At 40.6% G+C, this 16,217-nt stretch overlaps 1 protein-coding gene across 1 annotated transcript in view; it reads right to left on the reverse strand.

Moving 5' to 3' along the window:
• VPS13D (vacuolar protein sorting 13 homolog D (S. cerevisiae)) overlaps positions 1–15,476 on the reverse strand; it is a 237,909-nt gene extending 222,433 nt beyond the window's left edge. The window contains exons 1-11 of the mRNA XM_012662492.1: positions 15,467–15,476; positions 14,541–14,731; positions 14,381–14,461; positions 10,453–10,569; positions 6,673–6,777; positions 4,912–5,082; positions 4,358–4,458; positions 3,340–3,508; positions 1,600–1,701; positions 1,238–1,439; positions 324–500 (exon numbers count right to left, since the gene is read on the reverse strand). Coding sequence (XP_012517946.1) covers positions 324–500; positions 1,238–1,439; positions 1,600–1,701; positions 3,340–3,508; positions 4,358–4,458; positions 4,912–5,082; positions 6,673–6,777; positions 10,453–10,569; positions 14,381–14,461; positions 14,541–14,731; positions 15,467–15,476 — 1,426 coding nt within the window. The remainder of the gene's footprint in view (positions 1–323; positions 501–1,237; positions 1,440–1,599; positions 1,702–3,339; positions 3,509–4,357; positions 4,459–4,911; positions 5,083–6,672; positions 6,778–10,452; positions 10,570–14,380; positions 14,462–14,540; positions 14,732–15,466) is intronic.
• Between the last annotated feature and the right edge of the window lie 741 nt (positions 15,477–16,217).

Raw genomic sequence — 16,217 nt, forward strand, 5'->3', positions numbered from 1 at the left:
TGTATATTGCTTTTGCATACCACTGTAAAGCAAAAAATAAGTCAGGGATCATACACATATATGTACATTTATATATCAAATATTTTTAAATACAGACACACATTAAAAAATAAGGGTCTGTATTGATCCATCAACAAATGTTGATCAACCAGAGGCTTGAATGAACCTAACCCTACATTCCCCCTAGAAGCAATGGTTCTGTAGTAGCTAATTCAGTTTTTGCAGTGACTTTCTAGACTGTTACTACCACAAATAATGAGAATCAACTGGACCCTGGCACCTAGAGAGAGAATCAGGAGCAGGTAGTTCTTTCGGGGCAGTACCTGAAAACTCGAGCTGCATGAAAGCACTTTCATTCATTTGAGGAGTTCCTTGCTCCTTGTGTAACAGAGTCACTGTACCTCGCTGCAACTGCAAATTCAACTTGGCAAAGACATGATCTCGCTTCGTATACGTGTTCATACATGAGGCATCTGTAGGGTCAAAAAACTCCTCAGTGCCTAAATGGTAAGGGAGAAAAAAACTTGAAAAAACACAGCAGAATAAAAAAAAAAGCACAAGCATGCATTCGGATCACAGTTATGATGATGTTATTTAACTATTTTTCCCTTTTTTAAGGAAAAGTCCTGGGTGACTATTTTACTCCCTAATTTAAAACCCTAACTGTTTATATAAGGGCTCTTATGAACTTATTACCAAACCAGGGAGGGTAAGATTCATGATAAAGTCCAGTATAAAGGCGGGCTGCGCAATACAGAGAAATGGTCTGTATCGGCACTGTCCAGGACAGTGGCCACTAACCACACGTGGCTACGGAGCACTCAGAGCACATGTGGCTAATGTGGCTAGTGTAATTACGGAACCGAATTATTACTTATATCTAATTTTAATTAATTTAAATAGCCATTGTGGCTATGACTGCCATACTGGACAGTGCAGGTTTAAAGAATGGCTCTGGACTGGTACTCAAGTTTCAGTTCAAAATTTTTTAACTTGCTCAAATTTGGTTCTCTGACAATCACTGCCATCTTTCTGAAAGTATACTAATATATTCACATTTAGTAATGGAGTTGCAAATGGAGTATCTCCCAAAACATTTCTTCTCTCAGCCTCTATGAACATGAAACAAACTGTTTTCCAAGTATCTGCTTTGGTGAAATTTGAAAAACACCACAGGCTGTTGCATGAGTAACAGACCAATTTTTATGAACTAAGTGAAGGCCGGCTCCCATCGTACCCAGGATCTCTTCGGGAATCCACGGCTCGTGCTGCTCTGCTGAGAACCCCTCGACCACTTTCCCTTCAGGAGTCTGCTGCCCGTACCAGCCACCCCAGCCAGGAAACCAGGACTGAAGATACTGCAGCATCCCGCTGCCTCCGCCGGGTTCTGGGGCTCCAGGAGAGTCCCCTGGAGAATCAGACTGCGGCTCCCGTAGGCTCTGTGTGAATCACAAACGAGCGAACATGAGTAGCAAAGATAAAAGCAAGCTGTGGTGAGCCCGCCACTGCAGCTTGTCCCCCCCAGACACATGAGCATATCAAAACCGTAGCACTCAGAGTGCTGGGTCTGAACAAACCCTCTCGTAGAGGATTTCTTACCTCTGCTAGTTCTTCTTGTTTGTGAAATCGATCATGAACCAGTTCACGCAAAATCTTCAATTCCTCAAAGCTCTGTTCCTCTTCAATCCGACACATTTCCTCCTGTTTTGGCGAAAACAAAAACAAACAAACAGAAAAACAGATATTGTAGGTCTAGAGACACTAGACACTCTTAAAAACCACTGTAAGTACAGCAAAGGAACTATCCGGCCCCCAGCATTGGCACTGAAGGCCAAATAGTTCCGTGATTGCTATTTCTGTTTTAAACAGATTTTCCATATAATCCAATAGATTTTACTTGGTCTCAAAAATATTACTTACAAGTTTCATGGTACCTGGGATTAACGGTAAATAGAGAGGGAGCAAAATACAGCAGTACTTAGTTTTCAATGGGTCACTGAAGCACACACTGCTGCAACACCCTACACTTTGCACAGCACTGACGCAGTTTACAAAGGGCTTTCACATGCATTAGCTCAGATGAGCAAAGTAGACGGGCTAGTTATTCTTCCTGAAACTGAGGATCAACTTTATATAGTAAGTGTGCAGACACCAGCTCTTTTATGCTTCATTTAGGATAACAGCAAGGATATGGTCATTTTAACTCATTTCATACTGGTCAGGAAGAAGCAATGGTAGCCAGCTAAATGCCAAGATAAAAAACAAGGTAGAATTAGCTATCCTAAACTGTTTCTTATACACTAATGTTAAGGAAAAGGAGTTTATACATGTTTACTTGCTCATCTCAGCTGTAATTTAGATTTTTCTCTCTCTCCATGTCTTTGCCTATGCCTTTAAGAAAACCATTCAAAATAAAATGTCTGGTTTATTCCTTCCTTTTCATAAGGTTCCTATGTAGGTAACCACGTCTGACATTGATGAAAAAAGGAATTAAAGTGAGTGGGCCATGGCCTCAGGGCGCTGGCAGGAGAGGTGAGAACCCCTAGGGATTTAGGATTGCCCTCTGTTACCACACAGGGGGTGCTGAAGGGAGAGCAATATTCCTTTTTGCTTGGAAGAGTCTCCTAAAGAAATGATTAGTTAAGAGACAGTACCTGAGCCAAAATCTTGGAAATGGTCTAAATAGCTATTGCACACACTGATGTTCACCAAACCAAAACAAATCAAGGCACAAAGCAATTCCCACTACCTTTCCCTACAGCAGGTAGATTGCTAGGGAAGGGGTGGGGTCCCGTGCCAGGACTCCAGGACTGGTGGTTCTCAGGGTCTCTAGCTTTACCGTTAACTAAAACTTGAGCTTGCCTTCACCACCGACTTTACCCACTTCTACCTAGCCTCTACCACCAAAAACCCCAAGGCCAATCAAGTCAACTGGGATTAAGGAAAATGTAGGCCAGAGTTTACAGAGATTAGTTACAGACTTCGAAGGACAAGAATTAGGAGTAGGATCAGGCTTTTAAGAGACGTAGGTGACTGACTGCATGAGAAAGTCTCTCCGGGCCTTGTATAGAGAGCTAGGGAGAAGGCATGTGGGCACAAAGGCATGGCAGGACCATGACCTTCTTTTCTTCTTTCTACTCCATGGTGTGGTTCTCCTCAGCCAGCAGAGGGTGGAGGATGCTTCTGGCTAAGTTCTCACTCTGGGAAGACCAACTCTATCCTGTAAAATTATGCCTCTTGGCAAGGGACTTTCTTTCTTCACAGATCCCATTTTTTTTGTCCTTTGAGAGAACACCCTAATCCTCTGAATGAAGACAAGAAACACAACAGTACACTCACCTTGTCCTCTGCAGACAGCAAGCCTCCTTTTAACTTACTGAAATACTTGTCAGTGTAAGATACAGCATCGCGGGCACGATGCAACATGAAGTCCCAGGTACAGTGTTTCCTCTGCTCTCTGATTTCATACAAGTTAGCATTCAAAGCAAAACACCACCATTCTCGGCAGCTGAAATAGTCCATAACAACGTAATTACTTCTCACAACAAAAGCAACTAAAATGCTATCAATTCAGGACAATCCACATAACCACTCCTCTAAGACATCTTTTCTCATCAGCCATCGGTCTATGTCTTTAGCTCATTTTAATATTAAGCTAAACCCAATATGTGAGAAAAGTAAATCTGCTGCCAAAGAACATCAAATAATAGATCCCCAACTTATACCTCAGTAACACAGAACTCAATTGGTTTGAATTACCCACAGTATCAGGCCCATTCACTGACAGAACATCAAGTGCTGACTGTAAGATAAATATCGTCTTAAGATAATTACCAAAGGTCTGACTACTAAAGTTTTTAATTGAATATTTCTAACTGAAGACATAGAAAAACAGAGGATCTTCAAAGTTTTAATATATCAAACTGGTCAAGTTTATCACTGCAACATGAAAAGAGGATTTGGGTTTGCGATGGAAGTTCGAAAGTGTACTATATACATGTTGATCAGTCAACCTGGGAGAAGAGATAGAGGGGAGCAGCTTCAAAGAATATTACAAAGTATTTACTACACACCAGATCCCGCAAGAGCAACATCATTCTACTTGCTAAACGAGACCAAAAGGATCTCCTGAATTTCACTGCACTCAAAATGAGGAAACCTATGACATCATATAAATATATAGTAAGAACAGCAACAATAATAAACAACAGGAATGGCATTTCAAGGGCCAGAAAGATCAATCATACATTTATCTCCAATCATGGGTAAAGGACAGTCAGGTACATTTCTCCATCTATGTACAAAGAAAGAACATGCTATAGATGTATTTCACATAACAACACTTAGAAGTCCTTACTTCTTGGATATGGCCACTTTGGGTTTCCACTTTCGGAACTTCACCTGCCTCTCCTTTCGTTCCAGCTCCTTAAGGAATTCCATGATTTGCCTGTATTGCAGCTTTTTATTGGAGGTCAAGAGACACTAGTTTAGAATAGATTTGTTTCTTGTACTTGGTTAAGATCTATATCTAACAAGAACAATTCATATTAGTCAATCCACTGAGTTGAAACCCAGTGCAAACTGGAAGACCAAGCTATCAGTACCAAGTAGCATGTCTCTCCGAACACTGACAGTAAAGTATTTATTTTTACTGTACCTCTTGCATTCTTCGTGCAGCTCTTAAAAACTCACATCAAAACTAACCTGAGATCAACCCAATTTAACTATATAATAGATAGTGTGTTTTACACCTAACACAACTTTGGTCTGGAGGGAGGTGGTCTCACATGCACTTTCTTTACTGCTGAGGATACTCATCAAATATCAAGACCTTACTATCCACATTCTTCCTTCACCTCTAGTCACCAAGCTGACAGTGAGAGTGTAAGCCACTGGAAAGAAAGAGTGTACCTGAGAGAGTTTCAAGGGAATGGTCTCCAGCTGAATATCACATTCGATACGAGGACTATGCCGAGACCGCAGAGGCTCCTTGGAGCAGTTTCTCTTCAAAAGAGCAGACGCACACACGGGCTCCAGGACATAGTGATGACTGCGACTCTCCATGCTCTTGGCCATGGCCTCCTGCGTGTCACAAGAACACCTGCTCTGCTCAGACTGGCTTTCCTTCTGGTAGTCGCTCTTTTATAACACTGGGGTTTTATGACAAATGGTCAAGCTAAGCCATAGGCTGTGTCATAACAGCAAATGTTTCTGGGATCAAGTTACATGTTGGTATGTTATCTAATCTATACTATATTACATCAGAATCTAAAAATACTATAAAACTGGGTTCTAAAGCTCTCCAGTATTTTAAAATTTTTATTTAAAATTTAAAAGGTAATAAAATTTTAAAGGCAAAAAAAGGTGATATCTCTTTCCTACTCTCATCCTCTGGTCACCCACTTACCTTCCCCAGAGGCACCCAGTAATACCAGTTTCTTATGTCTCCCACCAGAGGCATTCTGACATTCTAAACATATTCAGATAAATCTATAATTTTATGTTTTCCTACACAAATGCTATATAAGCAGTTTTGCCTTAGTTTTTTAGTTTAATACTATATCTTAGAGACTATTACATATTCATCATAAAGATACTTAGATACTTACCTTTTTTTTTTATAGGTATACATTATTCTACTGTGTAGATACAGTATTTATTTTATCAAATTGGCAAAACGAAAACCCATCCTGTACAATAGCATGCAAGTCAAAGATAACTTTGGGTGGGGGAAAAATGAGTCATTTTCCCCCATTTCACTAAACCACCTACAATTTCTTACAAAAAGATCAAACTGAGATTTTTTTTATCTTTCATAAACGGTAATACTTTATACCCAATGATTTATGAATTTCTAACTATTTCTTAAAGGAATGCCACTGAAGGTGAAGCTTTAACATAAATATGGTAAGAAAGCTCCTCTTTAAGAATCAGATCTGGTGCTTTGTTCATTTAAAATCTAAATACCTAGTACATGGTGGCCGAGAGAATGAATAATTATACTGTATTACATACATACGATAGAATACTATGCAATAGTCAGAAGCAATATATCTGAAGTAAAAACAGTAATATCTTAAAATAATAGATTTAAGTGAAAAAAGAAATCTATAATCTAATTTTTTTTTTTTTTTTTTGACAGAGTCTCACTATGTTGCCCGGGCTAGAGTGCCGTGGTGTCATCCTAGCTCATAGCAATCTCAAACTCCTGGGCTCAAGCAATCCTTCTGCTTCAGCTTCCCAAGTAGCTGGGACTACAGGCATGTGCCACCATGCCCGGCTAATTTTTTTTCTATGTATTTTTAGTTGTCCAATTAATTTCTTTCTATTTTTAGTAGAGACGGGGTCTCGCTCTTGCTCAGGCTGGTTTTGAACTCCTGAGCTCAAACAATCCGCCCGCCTCAGCCTCCCAGAGAGCTAGGATTACAGGCGTGAGCCACCGCGCCCAGCCTCCAATATAAATTTAAAACATACATCAAACACTGTATATTGTTCAAAGTTACATACATAGCAACTACCTCAAGCAAACAGACTTGAGAGTGGATGCCCATGGAGAAGAGGGGGACGGGAATGGGCATCAGAGATGCAGGGGACGAAAACCAACATGGCAGTGATCCTACACCATTTTCCTTCAGTGGTGTCTTACAATAACACCCTCTGCCAGAATCATACCTGTAACTCCACCTGAGGCAAATCCCCCAATAAAGTGCAATCAACATCCCAATAGATGCCAAACTCTGCCACATCTAATTGCTTTTTCCGCATTAGTTTCTGTACCTGAGGTAAGAAAGGGAAGAAAATACAATGACTATCTTTACTCATGAATGTACTCATTCATTCAATAAACCATTTGTGAAGAAGCATGCACCAAGCACTTTGCAAGGTGCTGGGGATACAAAACTGAATTAAAATATGGTTTTTCTCTTGCAGAGTTCAAAATCTAGCTAACTGGGGACACAAACATGCAAACGAATAATTTTAATTACACAGAGGGAAGCAGAGGAAGACTATGCTATGAGCGAACAAAAAAGAAAATGTCACTGTGCAAATAAGTGTCAAAAGTTTCAGGCAAACAGTCAGGGAGGATCAGAGGACTGGGTCAACCAAGCATCCCTCAGTTGGAACCAACCAACAAGGGGTTGGTTCCAGGACCCTGCAGATACCAAAATCCAAGGATGCTCAAGTCCCTGATATAAAAGGACACAGTATTTGCATATAACCTACACACATCCTCCCACACACTTTAAATCATCTCTAGATTATCTATATAATCCCTAATACAATGTAAATGCTATGTAAATAGTTGTTATGCTGAATTTTTTTTTAATTTCTATTATTTTTTATTGTTGTATTGTTATTGTTTGGGGGGTTTGGGGGAATACTGTTCAATCCAATGTTGGCTGAATCTCTGTATGTGGAATCCTCGAATATAGGGGCCCGTCTATATAAAAGGCCTGATATCTTCAGGGACAGTGAATACATCTGTGTAACTAGAACACTACATGTGGAATGGGGGGCAGTACTGATTCATGTTTATGAATACATATTTGGAGTAGGGAGTTAGTTAAGGGTTGAGAAAAGTAGCTTGGAATGTTACTAAGTACACTGGGCTGAATAGTGTCCTCCCCTTCCAAAAAACTCTTGCCCACCCAGAAGCTATGAATGTGACCTTATTTGATAACAGAGTCTCTGTAGATGTAAAGTTAAAATGAGGTCATACAGGACTGGTGTAGGCCCACATCTAATGAGCGGTGTCCTTATAAGAAAAAAAAGACACATAGGAGAGAAGGCCATGGGAAGATAAAGGCAGAGATTGGAGTGATGTATCTACAAGCCAGGGAACGCAATGACTGCCAGCAACCACTAGACAAGGAGAGAGGTCAGTTTTTCCCCCAAAGTCTATAGAAGGAACCAATCCTGCCAACCTCTTCATTTCAGACTTCTACCCTCTAGACTAGAGAATATATTTCTGCTGTTTTTAGGCCATTCAGTTCGCGGCAATGTGTTTTGGCAGCCCTAGAAAATAAATACTCTAGGAAAGGAAGTGTATGCCATACTAGCATTTGGACTTCATACTTCAAGTGACATGGAGCCACTGAAGATACAGGCAGGCATCACCATCGGGTATGAGTTTTAGAAAGAGAAGTTTGGCAACAGTATAAAGCAGAACTTTCCCCACATTGTGCCAGAAAAATGAGTTATGAGTGTGTCAAGCATGAGCAAGTTTATGGGATCAAGTTACATTTTAGAAACATTTGGTTGCTCTGAGTTAGCCACTTCCAGCCCCAAGTAGCCACAGCCATTTGTCTCAGTGTATTGTACAAATACAGTACTTTTTTCCATGTGTGCCATGACGTGGAAAAGATTGGGAAGCAGGCTGGGCTGGAGGGCGGGGGGTCCACGCCTGTAATCCCAGCACTTTGCGAGGCCATGGCAGGAGGATTTCTTGAGTCCAAGAGTTCGGGGCTGCAGTGAGCTAGGAGTGCACCACTGCACTCCAGCCTGAGCAACACAGCAAGACACTGTCTCAAAACAAACAAACAAAAAAGAAGATTGGGAAGCATGGGTGGAGAATGAATCAAAAGATCCAGGAGGTCACAGAACAGGATATTTCATTAGCCCAGGCAAAAGTCAACAGGATCCTGAAGGATGACAGTCACATAAGGATAGAGAGGAAGAACCACCTTTGAGACATGTTGCAGGAAAAATCAGCAGGGCCTTGCAAGCAAGCTGATATGGAGGCTGAAGCAGGAGAAGTACAAGGACGAGCACAAGGCTTCTAGAGACTAGTGTGGTGGGTAAGAAGACACACTGTGGAGCAGGGGTGGCGCACTTTTTTCTGTTACGGGACAGTCAGTAGTAGACAGTGGAGGCCAAGCAGTCTCTTTTGTAACTACAGCACTCAACTTTGCCACTGTAGTACAAAAGCAGCCTTAGACAATACTAATGACACGATCCAATAAACCTTTATTTACACAAACAGGCAGCAGAGTCAGATTTGGCCACAGGCCATAGTTAGCCAACCCCTGATTTAGAGCTGGTCCACCTGGGTTCAAGACCTGGCTCTACCTCTCACTTCATCTCTTGCAACTTAGTGTCCTCAGCTGTAATACTAGGATAACAGTGGTGGTGAAAATTAAGGAGAATTAAATGAATTAAATCATGTCAAGTACTAAGAACAGTGCCTGGTACACAAACGGGCTCAAAAGCTGTTAGATGGTATTTGTTTTAACATTCAACAACATGTTTGAGAATAAAGGAAAAAAGTTGATTTAGGACAGCAAAATGGGCAGATGCAATATAATGGGATCATTTGGGTTATGAAGAGATGTGGTATAATATGAAATACATTGGTCTTTGTCCCCTGGTTCCCGGTACAGAGCTTCTAAAACTCTTGAAAGTTCCTGAGTGCCTCTTGTAATTTATAACGAGCCCCTTCTGACCACATCTGAGTTTATGCTAATGCAGAGACTTAGGAGGAGGCCCCTAGATAGCCTCAGGATGGGGCTGGACACCTGAAAGATCAAGTGAATAGAAGACTGGGACTTTCAAACCCACCCACCAACCTCTCGGTGGTGGGCTGGATATTAAATTGTATAAAAACTTTTGAACAATGAGATTTGATAAGCTTCCAAGTTGCTAACACTGGAGGTGGATGCTTCTCTTCGTGTTGATGTTCACCTGTACCCTTCACAATATCCTTTATAATAAACCAGTAAAGGTAAGTAAAGTATTTCCCTGAGTTCTGTGAGGCATCCTAACTTGGGTCGTGGGAAGGCCAGCTTATTGCCAGTCGGTCAGAAGCACAAGTCACAACCTGGGACTTGCTACTGGCATCTGAAATGGAGGGCAGTCTTGTGGGATTCGGTCCTTAACCTGTGGGCCTGCTTCAACTCCAGTTAGTGTCAGAATTGACTGTAGCAAACACAGTTGATGTCTGATGGAGAATTGCTTGTGTCAAAAGTGTTGTGTGAAGACTGCAGAGAAGCAGAGTGTCTCACTGGACAAGCCTGGAATACTAGAGAGGTGTCCTGTAAGTAGTTTAAAATATGAATATGAAGGTCAAAGAGATCTAGAGAATAGAGATCAAGATGTGAAAGCCATCAGCACAGACATACTGGTGACAGCTAAAACTATGAAACAGAACTAGTTTACCCAGGGAGCGCGCATGGCATGAGAAGAAAATCAAAGATGAAATCCTTTCTGCACCTCAGTTTCCTCACATGTAAAATAAAAGTGATATAACCAAAGGTCAGAGAATATTAACTGTTTCTCTATTTGAGCAAATTAGATCTGTTGCATACAGACAAGAGACATGCATACCTACCACAGAACTAGTGGAAAAGAATGAGATCTCATTTACATGACACAAAATGACAAAAGGCAGAGCCCCAAATTCCCTAGAACGCTGCTTTCTTCCTGGTTTGTAGTATGATAGTATTTCATACTCACAGGCTCATTCACAGCATTTTGCATGGACACATTCTTAATGCAGATGCCAAACGCAAAAGGATGGGAAGGATTGGTGATACCATCTTCAAAGCGTAAATGGACATCCTGAATTTTTAACTGCAAAGACGAGAAAAAAGAAGAAAACATGCAGACAACTTCTGAAGGTGAAATACTGTAAGTAGGTGTCAAGCTGACCTTAAGCCGCTGAAGTAAACCTATAGCAGGCATTTTATACAAACACATCACACACATATCCAGTATTCTCTAAGTTCTTGAGAGAGTTATAATCACAAACTGCACATGAATGACACTTGTGATCAGTGTTATCTCAAATATAGAGCTGCAAGGCTTCAGTTCGGAAGATACCCTTAAAAAGTAATTAAAGAGAATAATTACATTATATCCAAATAACTATTCCTCCCACTCTGCTGATATCTTAATCTTGCCTCTATGTCCCAGCATCCCAGGAACACCAGCAGAGCACACAAACTTTGTATGTATGTACGTATGTATGTATGTATGTATGTATTTCCCCTTGCCCCTGTAAGTGCGTTACAGAAAAGGAACTCTGCTTCAATGAATTGAAAAATAATTACAGAAAGTGAAAAGACAATCTACAGAATGGGAGAAAGTATTTGCAAATCATATATCTGATAAAAGACTAGTATCCAGAATATATAAAGAGCTCTTATAACCCAACAATAAAAAGACAAACAAGCTGATTTTCAAAACAGGCAAAGGATTTGAATGGACATTTCTCCAAAGAAGATATACAAATGGCCAATCAACATGTGAGAAGATGCTCAACATCATTAGCTGTTAAGAAAATGCAAACCTCTCTCTCTCTCTGTCTCCCCGCTGCCCCACATAGGAAGAAGGCAGCCATCCGGAAGCGAGGACGAGTGCCTCACTAGAACCTGACCATGCTGGCACCCTGATCTCAGACTTTCCACCACCAAAACTGTGAGAAAAATTTCTGTTGTTTAAACTATCCAATGATGAATCACCTAACAACGCATTTCTCAGAATATATCCTTATCATTAAGTGACATATGACTCTGTATGTGTTTATACTCACCCGTGTCCCATATTTAACCGGCAACATGTACCTATAACTATTTCTGTGTAACTATCTGCATCTATATTAAGCTAAGCATGAGTTTATATTGATGTTCAGTCCATTAACCACATGGATCATTCTAGCTTCCTCTTGAGAAATGTAGCTCCTACAATCTACCACTATTTACATTATGAGCTAAAAATAAAATGCTACTCTTCCTGCTGACTAAATTGGCCCCTCTCGACCAAGGGGACCAGAGAGAAAACTTAAAACTCAGTTCCCAGCCATGACATGCATCATTTTACTCCTCCCTTGCTAATGGCCATCAGGCTTTATTTCCTAAGGGCCAGACCATCATTCTTTCCTGATAAAAGACCCCAACCATAAAGTAGCTTTAACAGTCTACACAACATGCACACAGAGTGTTTTTGTTTCACCTTGTTTCTCCTTTTTGACAGAGGGTGGCCATTTTCAAATACGAACACCATAAAAGGACAAAAAGCCCCACTGCACAGGAGCAAAGTTCTCTAACTATTCATGACTCCTCCTATAAACGTGTATATATTTAGCCACCCTGCTCAGTGTAACACCCCATTCCCTTTGTCCCTCCCTTGAAACATGGCTTGTGGCTGGGAGCCCTGTTTCCCAGCCTGCGGGAATGGCCACTGCAGTCTGAAAACTTTATGAGAAATAAAGCTCTCCTCTTCCAAAAAAACAAAAAAGGAAACGCAAACCAAAACCACAAAGGGATTATCACTTCACACCCACTAGTATGGCTATGATCAAAAGACAGACAAAACAAATGTTGCTGAGGATGTGGAGAAACTGCACAACTCAAGGACCTGAAAGCCATTCCTTTGAAATGTAATTAGCAGGAAGGGTAGGGCCTTTGCCTCCCAGTCTCTGGAAGGACAGAATCCTAACTTTGATCACTGCCAGCTAGCAGACACGCTGGCCTAATCACATTCACTCCAGCACTGTGTAATTTTTCATTTGAGTCCCCACTTGCTCCCCCTCCCTACACCCTCACACTCCCTTTAAAAGACCCACCACCTCTGCACAAGTCAGAGTGGAGCTCAGCTTTTTCCCCTGCTGTCAGTAGTTACTGAATAAAATCTGTTTTGACTTCTTTAACTAATGTCAGCCTTTATCTCTGACAATCCATACAATGAAATATATTATTCAATCATAAAAAGCAATGAAGTACTGATACAGGCTACTACATGGATGCCCCTTGAAAACATTACACTAAGTGAAAGCAGGCCACATACTATATGATTCCATTTATATCAAATGTCCAGATTAAGCAAATCCAGAGAGAAAGTAGATTAGTAGTTGCCAGGGAATGGAGGGAGGGGAATTGGCAGTGAACACTAATTGGATATGGGTTTCTTTTTTTTTTTCTCTTTTTTTTTTTTTCCTCTCTTTTTTTTTAAAGAGACAGAGTCACATTCTATCATCCAGGCAGTAATGCCATCATAGCCCACTGCACCCTCAAACTCCTGGGCTCAACAATCCTCCTGCCTCAGCTGCCAGAGTAACTAGGAATACAGGTACACACCAGCATGTCCAGCTAATTTTTTATTTTTTATAGAGACAGGATCTTGCTATGTTGCCCAGGCTGGTCTCAAACTCTTGGCTTCAAGCTATCCTCCCACCTTGGCTTCCCAAAGTGCTGGGATTACAAGCATGAGCCACCGCACCCGCCCTGGATATGAGTTTCTTTTGGGGATGATGAAAATGTTCTGGAATTATACAGCGGTGATCAATGTGCAACTTTGTAAATATACTAAAAACCACTAAATTGTACTTTTTGAAAGGGTGAACTTTCTGATATATGAACCATATCTCAATAAACCTGTTAGTAAAACTAAAAAAAAAAATGACAAATTTTTTAAAAATCAATGATAGCTAAAAAATAGTAACTGCCTGAAACAGAATACAAAGCAGTCACCTTGGCCAGGTGTGGTGGCTCACACCTGTGATCCCAGTACTTTGGAAGGCTGGGGCAGGAGGATTGCTTGAGGCCAGGTGTTTGAGACCAGCCTGGGCAACATAGCAAGACTCCCATCTCTACAGAAAAAAAAATTTAAAGGAGTCACCACAATGTACCAATATTTTTGTCAAAGTTATAAAAGTTATGACGCCAACAGCCTCAGACTGTATTTTTGAGAGACATGGCATACCTTGCACACATTTGGCCTACGTCACCTTGGCATTGCAAGAAAACCCTCAAGGTAATAAATACAGACTACCTCTTGACATTCACAAAATTTAGTGTGGACCTTGATCCAGTTTTTGAGGACAAAACAAAATTGTAATTAAAGTAGAAAACATGGCCAACAGTCCCAGCACTGTAATTCATCCAATAGCCACCAGATACTTCAGTGAGAGGTTAAATACCTTAGTGGGCTGTTCACAATTCACTATGTAATCAACTAGACACCATGTAACCAACCTCTCTCATTTTATAGAAGAAGAAATTGAGCCCAGAGAGGGTAAGTGATTTGCTCTGAAATCATACAGCCATCAAAGCTTAGGTAACCTGGCTTCTTGGGAGATAAATCCTTCAGCAAGTGGGATTCCAACATTCAAAAAGAAAGTGCAGTAAGTGAAATGGAAGAGAAACAAAAACCCCTAGTCACACCAGCTGAAGCAAGAAATACCTGTGTCTGCCACACAGCACAGGACTTGCTTTTCAGGTTTTCCCTTTGGCACAATCCACAAAAGAGAAGACCTGGGCGGCCAGCCCCGTATACACCCTGTGTCAGTTAAACCCACAAAAAACAAGTAACTAAGAAGTGAAACACATTTAAGCCTAACAAATTCCTTTCACATTAATACTTTATAGAAGTCAACCGGACTTACTTCAATATTCTCCACAATTCTCGTAACGACGGAGGCAGTAACTGAATACCAGTAGGATTCCCCTTTCTGCTGGCGTTCATTCTACAAAGGAAAGAGCCAGTGTTAGCAGACTCTCGTGTCACCACAACTGCTCTTACAACTAACAGGATCTGTGCCTTGCCTTCCATTTCTCCTCCAGGGCTTGCAGTAGCGCTTTCTTGCGTTCTCTTTCCAAGAGCTTCTCCTTTTCATCATTGAAATCCTGTATTTTTTCCGGGGCTCCAATTAAGTGAAGGCTGGATATGGAGATCACCCAAGGATCCACGTGGGGGCGATAAAAGGGAATCTGAAGAGTGACTTTCCCAATGAAGCCTGGAAAAAGAAGGAAAATCTTGTTAAAAGTCTGTACACGTTTTTAATTCTTTCCATTTTTCCGTATGTTTCTAGTTTTATTTAAGGAGCATATATCACTTTTATCATTTATTTTTTAATTTTAAAAAACAGACAGCAGACGGCCGGGCGCAGTGGCTCACGCCTGTAATCCTAGCTCTCTGGGAGGCCGAGGTGGGCGGATTGTTTGAGCTCAGGAGTTCGAAACCAGCCTGAGCAAGAGCGAGACCCCATCTCTACTAAAATTAGAAATAAATTAATTGGACAACTAAAAATATATAGAAAAAATTAGCCGGGCATGGTGGCACATGCCTGTAGTCCCAGCTACTCGGAAGGCTGAGGCAGAAGGATTGCTTGAGCCCAGGAGTTTGAGGTTGCTGTGAGCTAGGATGACGCCACGGCACTCTAGCCCGGGCAACACAGTGAGACTCTGTCTCAAAAAAAAAAAAAAAAAAACAGACAGCAGACTCTTGCAAATGTGAAACAAGTGTTAGTAGGCTGTCTAAGAACAAAGCATAATTAATTAGAAGCTGGAAAAAGATCAGTGAGACTTTATCATATCAAATGCAACATCTCTGCTCTAGAAACTCTCTTTCCCAAGTGGACTACATCTTAAACTTCCTTGACGTGTCTTTCTTCCCATAGCACCTGCACAAGCCCATGAACACAAAACTCATTTCTTGTTAATTATTAATTGGCTGGTTGATAAGTACTCACTGGGAGTCATCAGAACTATAATTTATCCAATCTTGAACACAACCATCACAAACTGAAACATAGAAAACACTGCACTGGCACTCTCTCGATAAAGAATTCTGATTCCTCCTGAGAACCTGGCTGATGAGAAAGCATGGCTTGGTAAAACAGTGATATGGTTTGGCTGTTTGGTCCCTCCAAATCTCCTGTTGAAATTTGAGTTGTTCCATTTCTAGCCAAGCCTCCTAGAACACATGCCTTCTTTAAATTCAATTTATAAGAGGCAAGTCACCATTCTAGGGATAGCACATAAGAACATATGACCTGTCCTAATGGGTTGCTCAAAGATCTACAAGCTCAACTAACATTCTACCTATGAAATGCAGCACATGTTATCAAGGTGTAATCATTACCCTCTAAGATCTAAATTTAAGAGGGATTGATCTGTTATATTTAAGATAAAAGAATATCATTTACAATGATATTTTTAATGACAACACCAAATGATCCACTATGTAATCTATTAATAGTAACAAATTAAGAAATTTTACAATAATGAAAAAATTAGGATTTTATCTAAAAAAAGAAAGTTTATACTTAATAAAATTTATAACTAAAACCATATGCCAATTTTTACAAATAATTTTAATTATAATTAGTGCACAGTTGCACTTCACATGTAATTAAGGATGTTTATCATTTTGATAGCTCTATGACAAGCAAAATATAATTTCTCTTATACTTTACTTTTTGCAGAAAATAGGGTCATTTT

This window comes from Propithecus coquereli, unplaced genomic scaffold (genome assembly GCF_000956105.1).
Source record: "Propithecus coquereli isolate 6110/MARCELLA unplaced genomic scaffold, Pcoq_1.0 Scaffold77, whole genome shotgun sequence".
Taxonomy (NCBI): Eukaryota; Metazoa; Chordata; class Mammalia; order Primates; family Indriidae; genus Propithecus; species Propithecus coquereli.